This window comes from Arachis hypogaea, chromosome 14 (genome assembly GCF_003086295.3).
Source record: "Arachis hypogaea cultivar Tifrunner chromosome 14, arahy.Tifrunner.gnm2.J5K5, whole genome shotgun sequence".
In the NCBI taxonomy this organism is placed as follows: domain Eukaryota; kingdom Viridiplantae; phylum Streptophyta; class Magnoliopsida; order Fabales; family Fabaceae; genus Arachis; species Arachis hypogaea.
In genome coordinates this window covers 139,289,446-139,309,609 of record NC_092049.1, presented here as the reverse complement: position 1 = coordinate 139,309,609, position 20,164 = coordinate 139,289,446, and the positions used below count along the sequence as shown (strand labels likewise).

Here is a 20,164-nt window from a genome sequence, read left to right as displayed (position 1 = left end):
AATTTAATATAAGCATTTACATATGTGTGTCTAACGAATTTAAAGGTATATTTTCTGTAAATAAAATAATTGATGTTAAATTTATTTAAATTTTTAAATTAAAAAAATATAATTGTTGTGACTGTACTGTTGATGCTTGAAAATTGTTTAGCAGGATATTTTACGGTGAATTATTAATTCTTATATATATATATATAGGTTGGAATCTTTTGGAGAAATAATAATAGAGGGAGAATTCAAGTGTATACAACACTAATAATTCTACTGGTTTGAAAGAACATTTTCTAGCACCTATCACCTCTTATGCCTAAGCTATGATGAAGTAAATTAATTTCTTATTAGCTGCAGGAAATTAAATTATTTAGGAAATTGCACCTAATTATTTGTAGAGCAGTAGTTATGCACTAAATTATATACCTTCGATCATGTTATTTATTTTCTGAATATGTTTTAATTTACATTATATATACACACTGGAAAAAAATTAGAAAAAATAACATGGGTTTCTGTTTTATTATATTAATTATTAAAGTCATTAAACATTTTGTCAATATATATATAACACGACAAAGCTGTACCTATGTATCAGCTTTTAATTTATTTAAACATTCTTACAATTATTCTTTTATCTTATTGTGTGTACCTATGAGTTTTTAATTTGAACACCCTGGGGATTTATCCTCTTGTTAATTTTTGAGCTACGTACTAATCATTCCTTATTAGTATTTTTATTCAGCGTGGTAAAGGATATATAGTGTGTAATTGCGTTTGTCTCATGATATGGAAACAATAGGTAATGATTAAAACACTACTTTTATGTAAAACAAAGGAATAATGATACCACGTTATTAGAGAAGTAAATATTATTAGGGGTGTTCATGGATCGCATTATATTTGTAAATTTATGATAATTATTTATATTTAATCTGTATTGTAAAGTCTTACGTCGGTTGGATAGGAAAACGAAGCATGTTTTATAAGAGTGTAAATACTTTTCCTTAGTATGACGCGTTTTGATGAGTGTGAGAGTTTCATCTATCATTTTTATCGTCAAAGACAAAACCATAAGACCTTGTGAGTTGCAAATCTACACTAAATTATAAATAAATAATATAATTATTTTATGTTTTACTTTAATTAATAATCATTATTTATATATATTCTATTATTTTATTTTTTGTTATTTAAGAAAAGTTGATTTAATAATATTTAAGAATAAATATATTTAAAAAAATAAAAAAAAGATTTTATTGATTTTTTTATAAAAATAAACTTTTTAATATATTTTTTATTTTTTAGATATATCCGATATCTGATGTACAGATCAAATTGGATTATCAAATTTAAACATAAAAAGTGTGGATATTATATCGGATTCGATGAATTTAATGCAAATTAGATCTAGATATCCAATTTTATCCGCGAACACCCCTAAATATTAATCATCACTACTTTGTGGTAATTAACGAAATGGCAACCACACATCAGCTAAATAACCATCTTTGTTCAACTTAATTAGAAAAACCCTTGTTTGCTAACATGAATGGTGAATAATTGAATACCAAGATCATATTGGAAAAATATCATTTCCAAGCTGCATTTCCATATAAACTGAGTGAATTATTATGCCAACTCATAGTCTATTATTTTCTTTTTTAACTTAGACATTTTGGAATTTGGATGCTATACAAACCAACCTAGCTAGTTGCCATTTCTTGTAGCTATGGTGCCGTCATTAATTATACCAAAACTATACCCTATCTCTAAAAATAAAATAAAAATAATAAAAAGAAGAAATGCCAATAATTTGGATACTTCTGCCCAAACCACAGTGATACTAATACTCTAACAGTATAGATTGTTTAGGGTAGCTGCAAAAACATGTACGGTTAGGTCAAATTAAAGGAGATCAGAAGTAATTTTGGATTTTAGGGTTTGGGTTATAACTACCTCTAGTTAATACCCCTAACAAAAACATTATCTTAATTTTGTATTTCTATTTATTTATTTTTTCTTTTCTTTAGTCTTGCTATATAATAAGGTGGAACCTAATATGCAGTAAATTTTACGGAAAATTGATAATTAAGAATCGTTAGATAAAAATTTAATTAAATCATTTAACAATTCTCAACTAACAACTTCATGTAAAATTGACTGCACCTGAGTTTCACATATTAATATAATAAGTATTTTGAATAAAGATTTAATTTAAAAGTTTAATATTAATGTACTAGTATTATAAAATATTTTTTATATAATCGTATAATTATATTTTTTTATAATTATTTTTTATTAATATAATATTATCTAAATTGATATACATAACTATTTTATTACATTATATTCTTAATTTAAAACACTCGTTAAGAATACTTTTTATGAAATTATTTTTAATATGGAAATGGAGATGGTGTTTTGGTTAAATATTGATATTTGAAGTGTATTACAGCACGTATTGGCTAATATATTGCCACGTGTTACAACACGCCCCTCACGTGTTGCAACACGCCCCCACGTGTTGACTTCTCACCTACAAAATCCACCTATCTGTAATTACACCAAATAATCCCATTTCCACAAAAAACACCAATATTTTTTCTATATAAAAAAAATCAGCGATACTTTTAAGTTAAAAACTTATAAAATAGTAAATGTAATGAAAATTTAGTCTTTTATTTTTTTATATTTTTTTTATAATAAAAAAGTGGCATCATCTGATGACAACATTTGAATTCAGATGTTCATCAATTTCCAATGGTCTTGAGGGTGCAATAATAGGAAAGAAGTGTCACAGCAGAAACGTGTCGAGCTACTATTGGTCTATATGTACAGTGCCAGGTGACGCAGCCTGCTCATCAATTGATGGATGTAAAAGCCTTGCAGGAGGAAAAAACGACGACGTAGAATCGACAAACAAATAATAAGCCTTAATTAATATAATTTTAAAATAATTTTCTTCATTTAATTATTAGCGATTTTCTCTTGACTGTGAAACACTGCTGATGATGAAATGATAACTCCATAGTCCATTCACAGCTCATTAATCTCTCTGACTATCGATCTATCCCTGTCCTATTCCATTTCCATAAAAAAAAAAGAGAGAAAAAGATACACAACGACTTAATATAGATAAGAAAAGAATGTTTCTATTGTTGCTTTAGGTTTTTTAACTTTAATTTTGATGAGATAAAAAATTAAGGACAAATTAGGTAATTAAATAAAGTAGATTTTAAAATATCCAAATACAATAATTAAAAATTGGTTATGTTTTAGTCTTACAACTAATTTATATAAATCACTACATAGTGGTTCAATTTTTTGGATACGTAACTGTGTGTGTTGTGCATGGTTATAGAAGTGGGTGGTGCTAGACATGAATGTAGGGACAATTTTGTTTGAACTATAAAGTGAAAAAAATGGATTGTCTGATTTTTTTATTAAACAAATTAAGAACACAAATCGAAAGGTCCGATTTGTACTTTTATTTTTTTTTATTTTGAAAACAAAAATAGGATGGTCCGATTTTACTATTATTTTTTTTTAATTATCTAAAACACAAATCGGACGATCCGATTTGTGTATTGCAAATTTTTTTAATTTTTTAAATACAAATCAAAAAGTCCAATTTGCTCTTGACACCACAATTACGTAAAGTAGGGGCGTACATGGGCCGGGTGAAACTGGGTTTGGTGTGACCCAGACCCGACCCGAAATATATACCGGGTCTATTTTTAAGACCCGAACCCGACCCTAGACCCGATGAAACCTATACACTTTCGGGCCACGATTATACCGGGTAAAAATCGGGTGAAAACCGGGCCGTTAACATTATATTACCTTGATACCTTCTTGTAAGTTAGCATGTAAAAATATCCAAATTTTCAAGACTCCAATCATTATTTGACATGGTAAAATTCACTTATAAATATATACTAAGAACTAACTCTTCTCTAAAATTAAAGCATAACCATAATCAATACTAATATTGTCTAATAACACCAAATATTTAAATCAATACAAATAACACAAGATTATGCATTAGTCTAAAGTCTTATGCATTTTAAACATAAAATATTAACTTATAGTCTTATATATAATGACTAATAACACAAAATATTAAGGTTTACAACACTTAAATTTCACATAATAATAGCCATCATCCATCACTAATAACACAAAATATTAATTATATATGATGACCGGGCCACCGGGCCGATTTCGGGTGACCCAAGCTATGGCCCGGACCCGACCCGAAATTATGACCGGGTCTATTTTCGAGACTCATACCCGGCCCTAGACCCGATAAAATCACACCAAATTAGCCCCTAAAGTGTTCGGGACCGGGCCGGGTCTTCGAATCGGGCCGGGCCATGCACACCCCCTAACGTAAAGCACCCATACACTCCATAATTGCATCCTACACTACTTTCCCTTCCATATCTAAATTAAAAGTGCTATATGGTGTAGAGTTTTTAAAATTTAAACAAAAACTATTATATAAATCTACTTGTTGGCAAGGTTTACAAAGTTTTTATAATGTTACAATATAAACAGCGAAAGAATACAAAGGTTTGTTATGTTATGTTTTAGTTTGTGTATAAATTGTGACATTTTAGAGCGGTTTATGTTTAAATTTTGAAATTTTTATACCCTGTAATAGTTTATATAGATTAATTATAAGACAGAAATGTAACCAATTTTTAATTATTGTATTTGAATAATTTTAAAATCTACTTTATTTAATTATGTAATTTGTTTTGAACAAATTTAATAATTTTTGTATAAAATTATATAGTTTTGTTGTTTCTATATTTATATGTGTTGCTTTTCTAAATAAGTTTATGTTTTTTCTATACTAGTCATGTTGGTTGTTTCCAAAAGCATTGGAACATCTTCCAATTAAGCACATGGCTAGCTTATTAGCTTGTCACTCTCTTGCATGAGGGAAATAAGTTAAAAGGTTGTAGTATATGTGTGCTTGTGTGTTCACTTCAAGTTAAACCATTTAATTTCTAAATTGATTATTATGACTAATGAATATTTGTTAAAGCATTTGCTCTCAATTTGATTCAACATGCTATATTTATATATCAATCAATGATTTTAGCAAATTAAATGCAATGACATATATACATTATACTATGATTCCATTATAAGCCAATAATCCACACATACCCAAAGGCCATGTGCATGATTTTGACTATCTTTCCAAAAGTGCAAGAGACTACTATTCCCATTGCATACATCATAAATTTTTGGTTCAAGCAAGAACTATATATATTTTTTATTTATTTATTTTTCATAAACTAGTCAAGGTGTTTAATAGAAAAAATTTAATAGCTCAAAAGATTTAAAATTTTTACTAGTGATAACTTTAACCAATGCCTTAAGAAAACTTGTTTGCATAGCTTTATTTATTTATTTATTTATTGTACTAAGGGTTATTACTTAAACTTCTAAAAGTAAATTATTATATGAACTTAAAATGACATAAACCTGGATCACTATAGTATTGAAAGCTATGAATATATATGATATCGGTTAAATGATTTGACCTATGATTCACAGATACTGACACGGGCACGGGACATAATACAACACAGGACACGCCGACACACGAATTTTAAAATCTTACATGACACGGGGATACGCATATATATAAAATATAAAGTATTTTTTAGATGAATTGTAATGATATTTTATTAATATTAAAATATAAATTAAAATTTTTAATTATTTTTAATATCTTATTTTAATTATATCAAGTATTTAAAATATTTTTTTGTTTTAATAAATAATAATATATACTATATCTAAATTTATTTTAAGAATAAGACTGGACACGCGAATACGCGATGGTATTTAGGTGTGTCCAGGCGTGTCCGGTAAAGAATTTTTTATTTTTTATTAAGACACGGTTGGACACAGCACACACATGTGTCGGACGAGTGTCGGTGAGTGTCGTGTCCGAAATGTGTCCGACACGCATACACGATAATTCAGGGAAGTGTCCGTACTTTATAGGATTTGACTAAATTTTCATCTAATAATTTCAGTTATCAACTTGATATAAACTTGAGTTTTCACGTTAACAAAAAGTCGAAAAAAAAGTTGATTTGCCTAATCCTATCATTTTTTAAGACTTCAAATGTCAAATCCTAATTAAAAAAAAAAGTGTAGTAAAAAGACTGTCGTTGCTTGATAATTAAATAGTTCCCATATATATACATACAACTAGCAAACAAGATACAAGAGGGAACACCTACTTATTAATTTGTAAGGTCAACAATGACCTTTAAACCCTAAATATTCTTCATGCTTCACACATCCAAAATCGGCATCCGTCTAAGAACCATTCATTTTTCCTTAGATGCATCATGCACATGCTTGTGACAGTGTTGTACACTTATACTAATTATATGATAAATCTATTTACACTTTTTTTTTGTTTTAATTCCCGTCTATTTAACTTTACTTTGTTCCTGCTAATTAAGACTAGTTATCATGTTTCTCTTTCAAAATAGCTTTTAATTTTGCTACAAGGTGCAATGATATGATAAGACAGACAAGCATCAATGATTTGTTTGGTAGAGAAAAAAAAAATGGATGGACCTCGTGGGATGCTTGATCTAATAGGGAAAGAATATTGTTCAAAGGCTTATCAATTATGGAAAATAATTAACTTATAAACAACATTAATTAAACCTGGCAAACAACCACTGTTTAAACATTTAATTTAAAGAAATACCAAGCGAAGAAATTATTTTTATAAACAAGTTTAATTAATTCTTTTTTTTCATCTTATGCGTCACTTTTCTTTTTAAGGAAAAGTATAGGGTACCAACATATTATCTGCCAACTTCTGCCAACTCTTATTTATAATTGTGTTTCATAGAAGTGTGTTCGTAGATGTGTCTAATAATTAATATATTTTAAATACATATATAAAGAGACACATCCAGAAAATATATCTATAAAGACACTTCTATTAAACACAGCTATAAAAAAGACATTTTTATTAGACACATCCACGAACACACTTCTATGAAACACAATTATAAATAAGAGTTGGCAGAAGTTGGCAGATATGCTGTTGGTAACGTAGCGGAACCGTTTTTTTAATTGATTTTTATTGTATCAATAAACTATTAGACTAACTTAATTGAACTTATTAATTACTAAAATGACTTGGTCATATAGTATTACCGATTAATTTATAATTAATCACAAGTTGGTTTGATTGGTATGGTGGAAAACCTTTGATTTTTTTTGGGTCAAGGAATTGATTGTCAGCGCAAATTTTTCGCATGCATATAATGTGGGCCGGATGGTATATATAGTTGGGCTTTTCTTACCCAATTTGTTTTGGTCTTCATAATAAAAATTACCAAAATCAAATAAAAAAATCTACCCAAATCAAACCAAAAAGAGAGTACACAAAAGTGAAAAAAAAGGAAAGAACTTTAATTACATCTTTGCTAATTGTTATCTTTCAGAAAAAATTATGTAATAATCTTCTTATACTTACTTTTAGAATATTTTAAATTTATTAATTAAAAACAAATATTTCAATGATATTTTATACTTTTTAAAAAAAGAGTAAAGTATCGTTTTTGTCCCCAACGTTTAGGGTAAATCCTATTTGTGTCCCTAACGTTTAAATCATCCTATTTGTATTCTTAACGTTTGTAAAAGTGATTCAATGTTATCCTGCCGTCAATTACACATCATAAGCACTTTAGTTTGAGTTTAAAAATCACTTCTTGAAGTTAAAATACAAATGTCTGGGATAGAATCGATGATCTACTTCGAAAAATAGTTCATCAAATGTTGAAACTAATTCCTACAACATTTACATAATTCACTTTTCTAGGGACATAATTGAATCTAAACAAAAATAGTGGGTATAATATTAAAATCGAATACATCCAAGTGAAACCTAATTGAGAATGAATACATCCAAATAAGAATAATTGAAAAATATAATTTAATTTATTAGTATAATTGAAAGTAGGATAACATTGAATCACTTTTATAAACGTTAAAGATACAAATAGGACGATTTAAACGTTAGGGACACAAATAGGATTTACCCTAAACGTTGGGGGACAAAAACGATACTTTACTCTTAAAAAAATATTGACAATAACTTAATTAAATACTTTTAATGCAATATAACAATTCAATTACAAAATTTCAAACTAAAATCTAAAGAGTAATTAAACCTATTTAATACAAGTAGGTAGAAGTGCAATTCCGATATGCTAAAATCTATTGACCACAGCCACAATATATACCTTTACGTCCACTAACTAACTTTAATATTGGACATCAATTTATTTATTTCTTACCATTAAACAAGCTTAAGTTTAGACTAAAGGTCATGATGCATGCGGGTCAATAAAACTAATAATCTTTTCTCTCATCGGCGTTAGTCAAATGATCTCGATATACAATATAATACTACTTTGAGACTATTTGATTAATCAAGTACTTATCTCAAGAGTAAAATATTAGGCATCTACGTTCGTCTTTTTCTATGGGAGTTTTTGTCTAATTTTTAAAGTGTTGTTTAATTATTTTTAAAATAGTCTATAATTTATTATAAGCATATAACTAAGCATATCACACCTGTCATATAAACTCACAATTAATCAATAAGTAAAAATTATTCTCGTTTTCTTTTTTACATAAAACACAAATCTTATCCATATGATCAATAACGTCCAATCTAATTAATCTCTGCTTAGTATTGATCCTACCAATTAATATAAATCAGGTAAATAATTTAATTCTTGATGATATTAATTTTCTTCAGATAGATCTAATAAAATTATAACTCATAATGTATATTTTTTAAAAAAGTTTCAACCTGTATAACCTGTACAAATAAATTAGTAAAATAAACGGTTGATCTATTAAATTTTTTTACTATTCTATCTTTTCTCTTACTTGTTATACACAGTACAAAATTTATGTTTGATCTCTAACATTTACTTAAGTGAATCAGTGAATTAAAGTTAAAATACTATTGTGATTTATTCTTCAGTAACTTATGTATATGTTGTTACAAATGTTGCTTTTGTTTATATTTAAGGTTTTGATGACAGGTAGAAGAAATTATTGTAATGATCATATACAAAAATAATGCCTTTTCATCATATACTTTTAAGCCTAGCAAATCTTAGATGTTACATAAGTTCAGTTATGTATATATAGAAAAGCTTTTAAGTATACTAATAAATTGATATTGCAGTAAATTTTAATAGTTAATTTTAATTTTATATATTATATATTTTTTACAATTAAAATTAACAATTAAAAATGATTAAAATACTAATGTATCGATACACTTAAAAGTTATATATATATTCTACTACACATGGCCATGGGGGGCATGCATTGTTTAATTTGTGGCATGAATTAACATAGGTTAGATACGTCTAGAAGATAAGCCAGGTAATGTTTGGCGATATAATCAAATCTTACATACTTTACGCTATATATGGACTTAGTTGGAAAGATCAGCATATTCTTCTTCCACAACTAAAAAAGTTGCTCAATAAACTGCGCCAAACATTTTGTGTGGAGAAAAATATTTGAAGTCAATTGTCGTTGATTATGCATCATTAGTCATTACTATTAGATTTGGGAAAAAGGATTTTGATCTTATCTTTGCCTGACACGTACACCAATATGCTCTATTATATATTATATATTATATATTGCTTGCCATTGTCTATATCTTCAAAGGCCAATTAGACACATAAAGCTATCCTTTATTTTCTTTCACCACTCCATATATATGTAGGAGTATTTATAGATCAGATTCAATTTGTATATTCACGTTATTTATCTGAATTTAATCGTGGATATTGATTTGATTCGTAAGATTATCATATCTGATCCTATTCACAATGTTATTAGATCGAATTATAGATTTTATGTATATATTTGTTATTTGTGGATCTACAAAAATAAATAAATAAATATTCTTTTTATATTTTATTTTTAACTAAAAATTATCATATATGTTATATTATTTTATTTTTATTATTTAAAAAATATATTTAATAATATTTTAAAAATAAACATATTTAAAAGAATAAAAATAATTAAACCAATTATTACGTATTTATGAATATTTGTTTATATTGATTTACATATTTTTTAGTTAAATAATTAGTTATCAAAATAATTAAATTTATAAAAAATAATAATCAATATAACAAAAATTTTTTATGAGATAACAATCACATATTTTTATAATTGATTTTTAATATGCATTTAGCATCATTAATTAAAAAAAATCTAAAAATCTTATATATATATATACACATAAAGTTTTTGAAAACTTTATGAGATCTTGAAGTTTCTTCTCTATGTCTTTTTGGCAAACACCTTTACAATATTCAATTGTTTCAGTTACTATCATTACCTATTTCCAGGGTAAAGCTCTTATGGGTCAAGCATTTGAATTTTGTCCTAATAAGATATACCAAATTATAAAGTATATGCTACTAATTACAGTAGGAAGGCCACGTGTTAACTTAGTGACTAACCCTTCACAAAGTTTTGTTCCCCATTATACCTTAATTGGAATCCTATGCTCAAATTTAATGGTTAGTTTCATTGAACAATTTTAAAACACACGACCCACGTACGGTTGGCAGAAAACAAGGATGAATAAAATTACATAAATCATTCATGCTTTGATAATACATTTCATTAATTCATCTTTATGCAATCTAAATCGTGGAATTAAGGATTAATTTAATTTAATCATACACCTGTGCCATAACCATTGCTTCCAAAGCCATTTTCAAGGGGACAGCAACAACCAACTCCATTTTTTTTTTCCTTGGCTTAAGATTATGGTGTGAGATATAAATGAGTTATTTACTTATCTATACTGATTTTTTTTAATATATGAATTATTGTTATATATTCTTCAATATGGAATAGAGCATGAAGAACTTATTTTAGATAAGATTAGCTTGTAATTTAATAGTAGAAATGTGTATTAATTTAGGAAGAATGTTATATGCAATATTTTTACGTGTATATTTCTTTTCTACATTTTTGACTTCTGATATTAAAAATAATTAATAAAAAATGAAAGAAGATAAAAAAAATTGTATTTTATATAATAAAAGAAAAATAAACAAAAAAGTGATGCAAATATTATTTCTTTTAATTTAACTTACAAAATAAATTGATTTTATATAAAAAAAAAGTGTAAGAAACTAATTTTTATTTAGTCAAATTTTTGTAGAGATTATAATTTAAGATATAAAATTTATAATTTAAGATAAATAAAATAATTTTAAAAAAATTAATTGATAGTGAACGAAAAAATTGATTGGGTAACTTTTTTTTTTAAATAAAATATTTATGCTTCCTTTATCTGCGCGTGAATATTTGTACTTAATTAATTACAAAATTCCGTACTTAGACACAAGATTTGTTTGATCCACTTGCTCCATGTTCATTGGAGAAGATAATGAAGCTGTGAAGCACCAAGAGATTAAGATTAGCTCTTGTGGGATCGAAAGGGAAACTAGAGAGAAGAATGAGGAAACATATGACATCACAACAAAGAAAAATTTGATTCAAAGTTCTCATTCTGAATGCCTATTATTCTTAATTAAATAATTGTTAAAAAGGCCCACAAGAAGATGGTATATATTGAGAGCAAGAGATTGAGCATGATTTGTCATAGAAAGGGCCATAAAAAAATCATGGTGATTATGATAATGGGTTCAGAGAGAGGGTGGAAGAAAGGGTCATGGACTCATGAAGAGGACAAGTTGCTCACTGAATATGTCACCTTGCATGGGGAGTGTAGGTGGAGTTCTGTGGCCAAGTTCACAGGTAATTATTTAAGTTAAACTAGTATATATTTTTATTTTGATTCTCAAATTATAATACAAACTTTTTTTTTCCTTCCTAAGATCAAATCACACCCTATGCTGCATGCATAAAAAATACATGAAAAAATAGACATGTTTAATGAAATTATAGTGTGAAAAGGTAAAAAAAAAAAGTTTTATTTATCACTACATATAAGATATTTTGTCAATTTTTTTTTAATTTTATGTTAAATAAAAAAATAATTTGACAAGTTTGACTAAATTATTTTTACGTGAAGTTCTTATTTAAGAACCATTAAATAATTTGATAAGTTTAACTAAATTATTATTTAATAATTCTCAACTATCAACTTCATATAAAAATAATTACATATGTGAGTTTTCTTTCTAAAAAATATGTTGGTGAAAAAAGTTACTTAGAAGAATGATAAGTGAATTCCAATTATTGGTTTAGTTCATATTAATTGAAAAGACAGTAGTCAATGGTCTTTTATTTTCCTATATTTCTATTTTCCTTTATATATTAACTCATTTTTCAAACTGAATTATTTAGGTTTAAATAGGAGTGGCAAAAGTTGCAGGTTGAGATGGGTGAATTATTTGAGGCCTGGTCTCAAGAAGGGTCAATTAACACCAATGGAAGAAGGAATAATATTTGAATTGCATGCTATTTTGGGAAACAAGTAATGAAATTCGTCACACACTACTTACTCACTTTACTTATACTTTTATTTTATGCACATATTCATGTGAATTTAATTTTGATGTAGTGTATGTAAAGTATTTTTACATATGTATCTAATTACGTAATGCTACATTAATAAAAGTAACTATTGATCATGTGAATGATTATAAAAATGAATATAATTGCACGATTGTATAAAACACTTTATACTATTAGTGCATCAAAATTGAAACTCATATTTGTGTGAATAAATAGATGTATCTATCCATTCTCTAGCTATCATTTATATATCAAATGGACTCACTTTTATGAATGAAATTATTGATGTAATAATTATTATTTCACTTCTATTTTTTGTATAGGTGGTCAACAATAGCAAGGTACTTGCCAGGTAGAACTGATAATGAGATAAAGAACTATTGGAGAACCCACTTCAAAAAGAAAGAGGATTCCAAGCATAATAACAAGAAGCTAAAAAAGAGAAGATCAAAGGTGACAAAAGAGCAAGTAGTAATGGAGGACACCAACAAAAGCAATAATAATGAAAATACCAAATCCTATGATGATGAGACAAAAGAAAACTACTACAATGATCAACACAATAATATGGGGTTTATTTACCCTAATAATAATCCAACAATGTTATTAGAGCAGCAACAAAGCTTCCCTTTGATGCACCAAGATTATTTGTCATCACCTTCATGGCCAGACACTACAACAGCAGATTATGATGCCTTCTTGTGGTTTAGTTTATGGGACTTTGATGTACCACAAGGCTTTGAAGAACATGTTAACAACCTCACCAAATATGTGCTCCCAAACCAAGCTACCTTTGGTGATGGAGGGACTCCCATGCAAAAATAATTAAAAAATCTTGTGAAAAAGTTATTGTATTAATATAAATTTAGCTTATCATATTTGTTTTTTGTTTTTCACAATACTATTTTAGTTTGACAGATCAATAACTAATTCGTCGTATATCTAAAATTTATTTAAGAGTTTATTATTAGCCAACGATAAATTGCTGCATTCATAAGGCGAAATTTAAGCATACACGTATCATATTCAGTCACACAATAAAATTAGGTGTATACATTAATTTTAATGTAATTGAAGCTAAATAAATATATTATATTTGTAAAAAAAAGAACTCAGTTAGGAAAAATGCATCTATATATATATATATGTAACATATGTATGTATCTTTTGCTATTATATTGCAGCTAGTTCATATAAACTATATGATGTGTTTGATGAAAATTTGTTAATGCAGTGACCAAAATATCTTCTTGTATATTATGTCTTGATTAACTCTTAATTAATAGCAGCTTATATAATAGTAATAGAGTTAGTGAGAAAGAAGAACTTTGAAAGAAATCTAAATTGTGTGTTTGTATAATTGTATTGCATTCCCTTCTTATTGATTCTGTTATTACACCAGACTTAGCAAAACAGAATTAACAAACTTGTGACGTGGCCTCTAAGTAACTGTCTTAACTGCACCTATATATTGTCCTCTGCTAACTTAATAACAACTAATAACTAACTTAATGCCAGCTGTCATAACTAACTTGTGGCTGAATATCAATAAGTCTATCAAATCAAGGAGTTCTTTTTTATTGTTAGGAAATTCTATTTTTGTGCTACGATTATTATTGTTGACCAAAATAATCGTACTAATATTATAATTTTATTGTTTACATCAATAATTAAATACTTGTCTTTGAAAAATAAAAGATAAAAAAATTAGCCATGTTATAAATTCTAATATTTACTCTTCCGTTGATAACAATTTAATCATTTGTCTGTTTACAAGCTAAGTTTAGAGATAATAATCTCCCTTTGTTTTATAAGATTTGCTTGGTATATATATGATTCAACAATGCAACAAATTTAAGGAACCTCAAGATTACTCCTTTAAAATCTATTATACTATTCCTTCACATACACCAATTTTCACCATAGTTAATTCTCAATTAGGTGCAAAACTTATTAACGGGCTTCAATTTAGTTTTTAAAATTTTAATTATTTTTATTTAATCTTAAAATTTTACAAATATAATTCATATTAATTTTTGAGAAAATTTTTGACTCACAAATATTATCAAAGCACTGATATGAATAGTCAGAGTCCAAATATCACGCTAAAATTTGTAAAATAACGTCATTTTAATTTTGGCACTCAAATAGTGTGAGGTATCAGATTTTTTGAGAAGAAAAATTAAAGTGGTTTTAATAGAGATTTCTAGAAGAGCTAATTGGCTCTTCTTCTAACAGATTCTGCTGATCTGCCTCTAACAAACTCTGCTGATCTGACAAGTCAATTCTAACTAACTCCTTTTTGATGCAGGTGCTTTTGTGTGTGTGCAATTTCCTGTTGTTATCAGCAGTTCTGTTACTGGGCTCTCTTCTTTCGTCACAGCTAACATCAACTCGGCTACTTGGATTCCCTTACTCTCTTTTAACTCTGCTACTTGGATTCCCTTGCTCTCTCTTAACATCAACCCTGCTACTTGAGTTTCTTTGTTCTCTATCAACAATTCTGAGGCGTAGTTTAAGTTTGTGGAAGGAGCCACTTGACAGTGGCTTTGTAAGGCAATCAGCTGTTTGATCATGGAGGGAATGTGAAGAATGTGAACCTTTTTGCTTGCCACATAGTCTCGGACAAAATGCAAGTTCAGCTCAAAATGCTTGCTTTGATTGTGAAGAACTGGATTGGCTGTCAGTAGTACAGCACTTTGGCTGTCACAGTAGAGACTGGGCTTAGTGGTACATGTTATTCTCATCTCACTTAACAGATTCTGGACCCAGATAATCTCAGTAAGACATGATGCTACTCCTCGGTATTCAGCTTCTGTGGAGCTTCTAGACACTACCAGTTGTTTTCTACTTGACCAAGAGACTAGATTTGGTCCAAGGTAAACACAGAAGCCACTAGTAGACTTCCTATCATCAACATCACTTCCCCAGTCTGAATCACTAAACCTATAAATTTTGCATTCACTAGACCTTTGAAACCTTAAACCATGCTGGGATGTACCAGCTAGGTACCTGAGTATCCTTTTGACAGCCTTCCAATGACTGTCTAGAGGGTGGTGCATAAACTGCGAGACTTTATTGACAGCAAATGTGATATCAGGTCTTGTGATTGTTGCGTATTGGAGGCCTCCCACAATGGATCTGTATAATTCTGGTTTCAGAAACTCTTCACCATCATGTGCAGAGAGCTTTAAGCTTGAAGCCATTGAAGTGGGCATGGCCTTTGCATCATGCATACTGGCCTTTGCAAGCAGCTCCTTAATGTATTTAGCCTGGCTGAGAAGTATCTCATTGTCAGTCCTCTTGATGGATTCAATACCTAAGAAATAATTCATTTCTCCCAGATCTTTTAAGGAGAAGATTGAATTAAGCTGGGTGATTAGACTGGAAATTTCAGAATCTGAGCTACCAGTAACTAAGATATCATCCACGTAGACAAGAATATAAATTCCTGAGGATGCAGTGAAACGGGTAAAGAGAGAACTGTCGGAAATAGTGTTGTTGAATCTAAGGTGTTGAGAGTGGTCTTGAGCTTGGTGAACCATGAACGAGGTGCCTGTTTTAACCCATACAGAGATCTCTGAAGCTTACACACATGGTGAGGATGAGTGGGAGAGATGAAACCTTCAGGTTGAGTCATATACACTGTTTCCTCAAGATCCCCATTCAAGAACGCATTGTTGAATTTGAACTGCCTGATTCGCCATCCTTTCGCTAATGCCAAGCTGAGCATGACCCTGACAGTAGGAGGGCGCACAACCGGACTAAAAACCTGGAAAAAGTTCACGCCTTCCCTCTGATGAAAACCCTTCGCTACCAAACGGGCTTTGTACTTTTGGATCGTACCATTGGGGTATTGCTTAATTCTGAAAACCCATTTGCAACCGATAATGGGTGCGGAGCTGGGAGCCGGCCTGGGAACTAGTTGCCAAGTTCGATTTCGTAGGAGGGCTGCATACTCCTCCTCCATCGCATTCCTCCAATGAGGACAAGTGAGGGCCTGGGCTACTGTGTGGGGTAGTAGCGGAGAAGGAATAGTGCCTCCCGTTTGCACAACCGCTGCATACGTCTTAGGTTTAAAGATGCCATATTTGCTTATTGTCTGCATTAGGTGCTGATTCAATGGCAGCGCTGCTGGAGCTGGCAGCATATTCTCAATCCTGGCTAAGTGTTGAGCATCTGCAATAGAGGGAATATTGATGGGAGGAGTGTTAGTAGCAGTCACAGAGTTAGGAATAGCAGAAACAGAATTATGAGACACAGATACAGGTGCAGCAGGTAATAATTCATGTATGTCATTAATAATATTGGAAACCTTATTTATAGAATGCAAGATATGAGGTGAATGCAGGGAGGAAGAGGTAGGTTGGGAGTGATGGGAAGGAGTGGGAGTAGTGCTTGCTAGAGTAGTACTTGCTGCAGGTCTATGTGGCGAGGGAAGAGGGTGAGGGAGGTTGGGACAGGGAGGAATATTGGGGTTTGGTGCGAGCAAGGATTGTGAATTGGTGGGGCAAGGTTGGGGGTATTGAATAGGTGAGGATAAGGGAATTCTGACTCATTGAAGACCACATTCCTTGAGATAATTTCCTTTCCATTTGGTAATAAGCACTTTTACCCTTTGTGATCGATAGCATAGCCAATAAAGATTATTTTTTAGATCTGTGGTCAAACTTATGTGCATTGTATGGCCGTAGGAGAGGATAGCAAGTGCAACCAAAGGGTTTCAAGAATTCAAAATCTGGGACAATGTGGGTAAGGGCTTCTAATGGAGATTTGTTATCATGAGTTGGGGTAGGTAACCTATTTATGAGGTAAGTGGCAGTCATGGTTGAATCTTCCCAAAAGGTGAGAGGTAGGTTAGCTTGTGCTAGTAAGGTAAGGGAGGTTTCTGCAATGTATTTGTGCTTTCTTTCAACAGTGCCATTTTGCTGATGAGAGTAAGGACAGGTCAGCCTGTGTTGAATGCCTTGATCAGTAAGAAACTGTTTGAATGCAAGGGACAGGTACTCTCCTCCATTGTCTGTCTGCAGTGCTTTGATCTTTTGTCCTGTTTTTAGTTCAATAGCAGTTTTGAACTGCTGAAATGCCTTAAATGCCTGAACTTTAGTGTTAAGTAGGTAAGTGATAGAGTATTTGGTACATGCATCGATAAAGCAGATATAATATCGAAAGCCTGATCTGCTACATATTGGTGCTGGCCCCCATATGTCAGAAAATATTAATTCCAAAGGTGCATAAGATGTACAAGAATCAAGATATGGTAATTGGTGTATTTTACTTATACAGCAAGCATGACAAAGAGATGGATTAAGGCTATCTTTATTTATTGCACCATTCAAACTTGGCACATTACATTGTTTCATTACAAGAGTAACTACTTTATCAGACAGGTGGCCTAATTTTCTGTGCCACTACTGACCTATATCACTGACTCTTTTACAAGTGATGTTTGCTTCTACATGACCAACTTTTTTTGATAGAGACTCAATAACAAGACTATTGTTTGGTGTTTCTCTTTCCTTTTTACATAGAGCAGGGTTTGCACTGCATAGAGAGCTGTAGATTTTAACATATTTTTGACTTTCTAACTTTTTTTGGTCTTTTTCATCCAGGCTTGTGCTTTGACTGAAACTAAAATCAGTTGTGGTTGGAGAAGGGATTGGAGGACTGATTGCAGGTAAGGCTGATTTGGTAGTAGCGGGGAGTGTGGCTTCAGGTGAGGTGTCTGAATTTGGGGTTGTGATAGCTAAAGTTGAGGGTATGAAAGGTTGAACATAATTTTTGGACTCTTCTTTTGGGTCATGGGTTGTGGACTGTAGTTGTTTAGAAATTTGTTTAGGAATTTTAGTGATGTTGCAGGTTGGTATAGTGAGTGGGGAGTGTAAAAGATTGGGTTTAGTAGCTTTTGGGATAACCTGAATCCCTTCAAACCTGTATAGCCCGTCCTTAAGAAGACCTTGAAGGAGTATCTTCTTGGATAGCTGGCATTTGACATTACAAACATAAGGCCAGAATTCAAAGAACACAGCATTGTCTAAAGCAAACTTAGCAACACTGACAAGGTTTTTAGAGATAGTAGGTACATGCAGTAGGTTTCTAAGTGTGAAAGGTCTATCAGATAAAGATGCATGCATGAAAGAACTTCCAATATGCTCAATTTTCATACCTTGACCATTACCTCCATATACTTTCTCTGTGCCTACATAGTCTGATCCTGTGGCAAGGTTGCTTTGATCAAAGGTGATGTGATGCGAGGCTCCTGAGTTTGGATACCACGCTGTGTCTGGAAAAGCTGATGGTAGGGTGAGGAATGCTTGTGGATTTGCTTGTGCAAGCGGCTGCTACACCTTCGAGTCTTGATAGAGCTGCTGATTGCCTGAGGCATTGTGGAATGCCAGGGAGGGTGGTTGAGCTGAGTTCAAGGGTTGCATTTGAGGGTTCATGAATTCCTGATTGAACCTGTGGTAACACTGTACAACCATATGGCCTACCTTTCCACACAGCTGGCACTGAGGTCTGCTGCCTTGCCACCATCTTGATCTTCCAGAATCTCTAAAGTAGCCTCTGCCTTGCATTCCTCGAAAACAACCCCTGTTGTATGAACTACCTCTGTTGTAGTGATGATAGTTTTGGTCTTGAGCTTTTTCTTGTCCCTCATTGCTTTGAGCAACATTTGCATGAATCAGCCCTAGATCTGTCTTTCTGAATCAATCAATTAGCTCTTCCTCTATGAGCAATTGTGACTCAAATTCACTTTCTGACATGTGGTCCATTCTTGCCGTTGTAACTGTAATGAATGCTCTATATTCCTCACTGAGACCTCCTAGTGCAGGTTCTATATATTCTTCCTTGGTAAGTGGTGCTCCAAGAGCATTTAGAGAATCCGCCAACTGATTGAACTTTGCAATGTATTCAGTTACGGTTGATCCTTGCATCTTGAAGGTTTTTAGTTGTGTCTTCAGATTCTTGATTTTCGCTTTGACTTTGGCTTCGAAGTAATCATCTAGCATATGCCAGATCTGGTATGCACGATCGTATTCAATTACTCGATTCACAAAATTTTGCTCCATTCATGCGATTAACCAGGCTACTAAGCATTGATCGCGGACCTCCCAGTCTATGTATTGCTGTGTTTCAATTTCATTACATCTGTCTGATTCTGAGCTTAATTGTGCTGGAACCTTTCTTGGATCAAGATGATTTTGGAGTTTATTAACCTTGATGCACGCTAATGCCTGTTTCTTCGACGCCTTGTAGTTGTTTTCATTGAGCTTTATTGCTGAGAATGGTGCAAAAGCATTTTGGCTGAATAAGCTCGTTGGAGCTTGTGGGATTTGCACAGGATTATCCATGGATCGATGTAAGTTCTGATACTATGTGAGGTATCAGATTTCTTGAGAAGAAAAATACGAAGCAAGTAAAAGAAGGAGAAGAAGGAGAAGAGAAAGTTAGAAAGTGTGTTGAGATTTTTCAGACTGATCATTAGATGATTACACTTGAAGTGATACTGAGTTTGTAATATATAAAGTGGTTTTAATAGAGATTTCTAGAAGAGCTAATTGGCTCT

The 20,164-nt window shown here is 30.8% G+C and overlaps 1 protein-coding gene across 1 annotated transcript; it reads left to right on the top strand.

Moving 5' to 3' along the window:
- The first annotated feature begins 11,739 nt into the window (after positions 1 to 11,739).
- LOC112740698 (uncharacterized) lies at positions 11,740 to 13,422 on the top strand. The gene is made up of 3 exons (XM_025789294.3): positions 11,740 to 11,874; positions 12,427 to 12,556; positions 12,921 to 13,422. Exons 1-3 carry the CDS (start codon positions 11,742 to 11,744, stop codon positions 13,420 to 13,422), a joined length of 765 nt encoding a protein of 254 aa, XP_025645079.3. The 5' UTR covers positions 11,740 to 11,741.
- Positions 13,423 to 20,164: the final 6,742 nt, after the last annotated feature.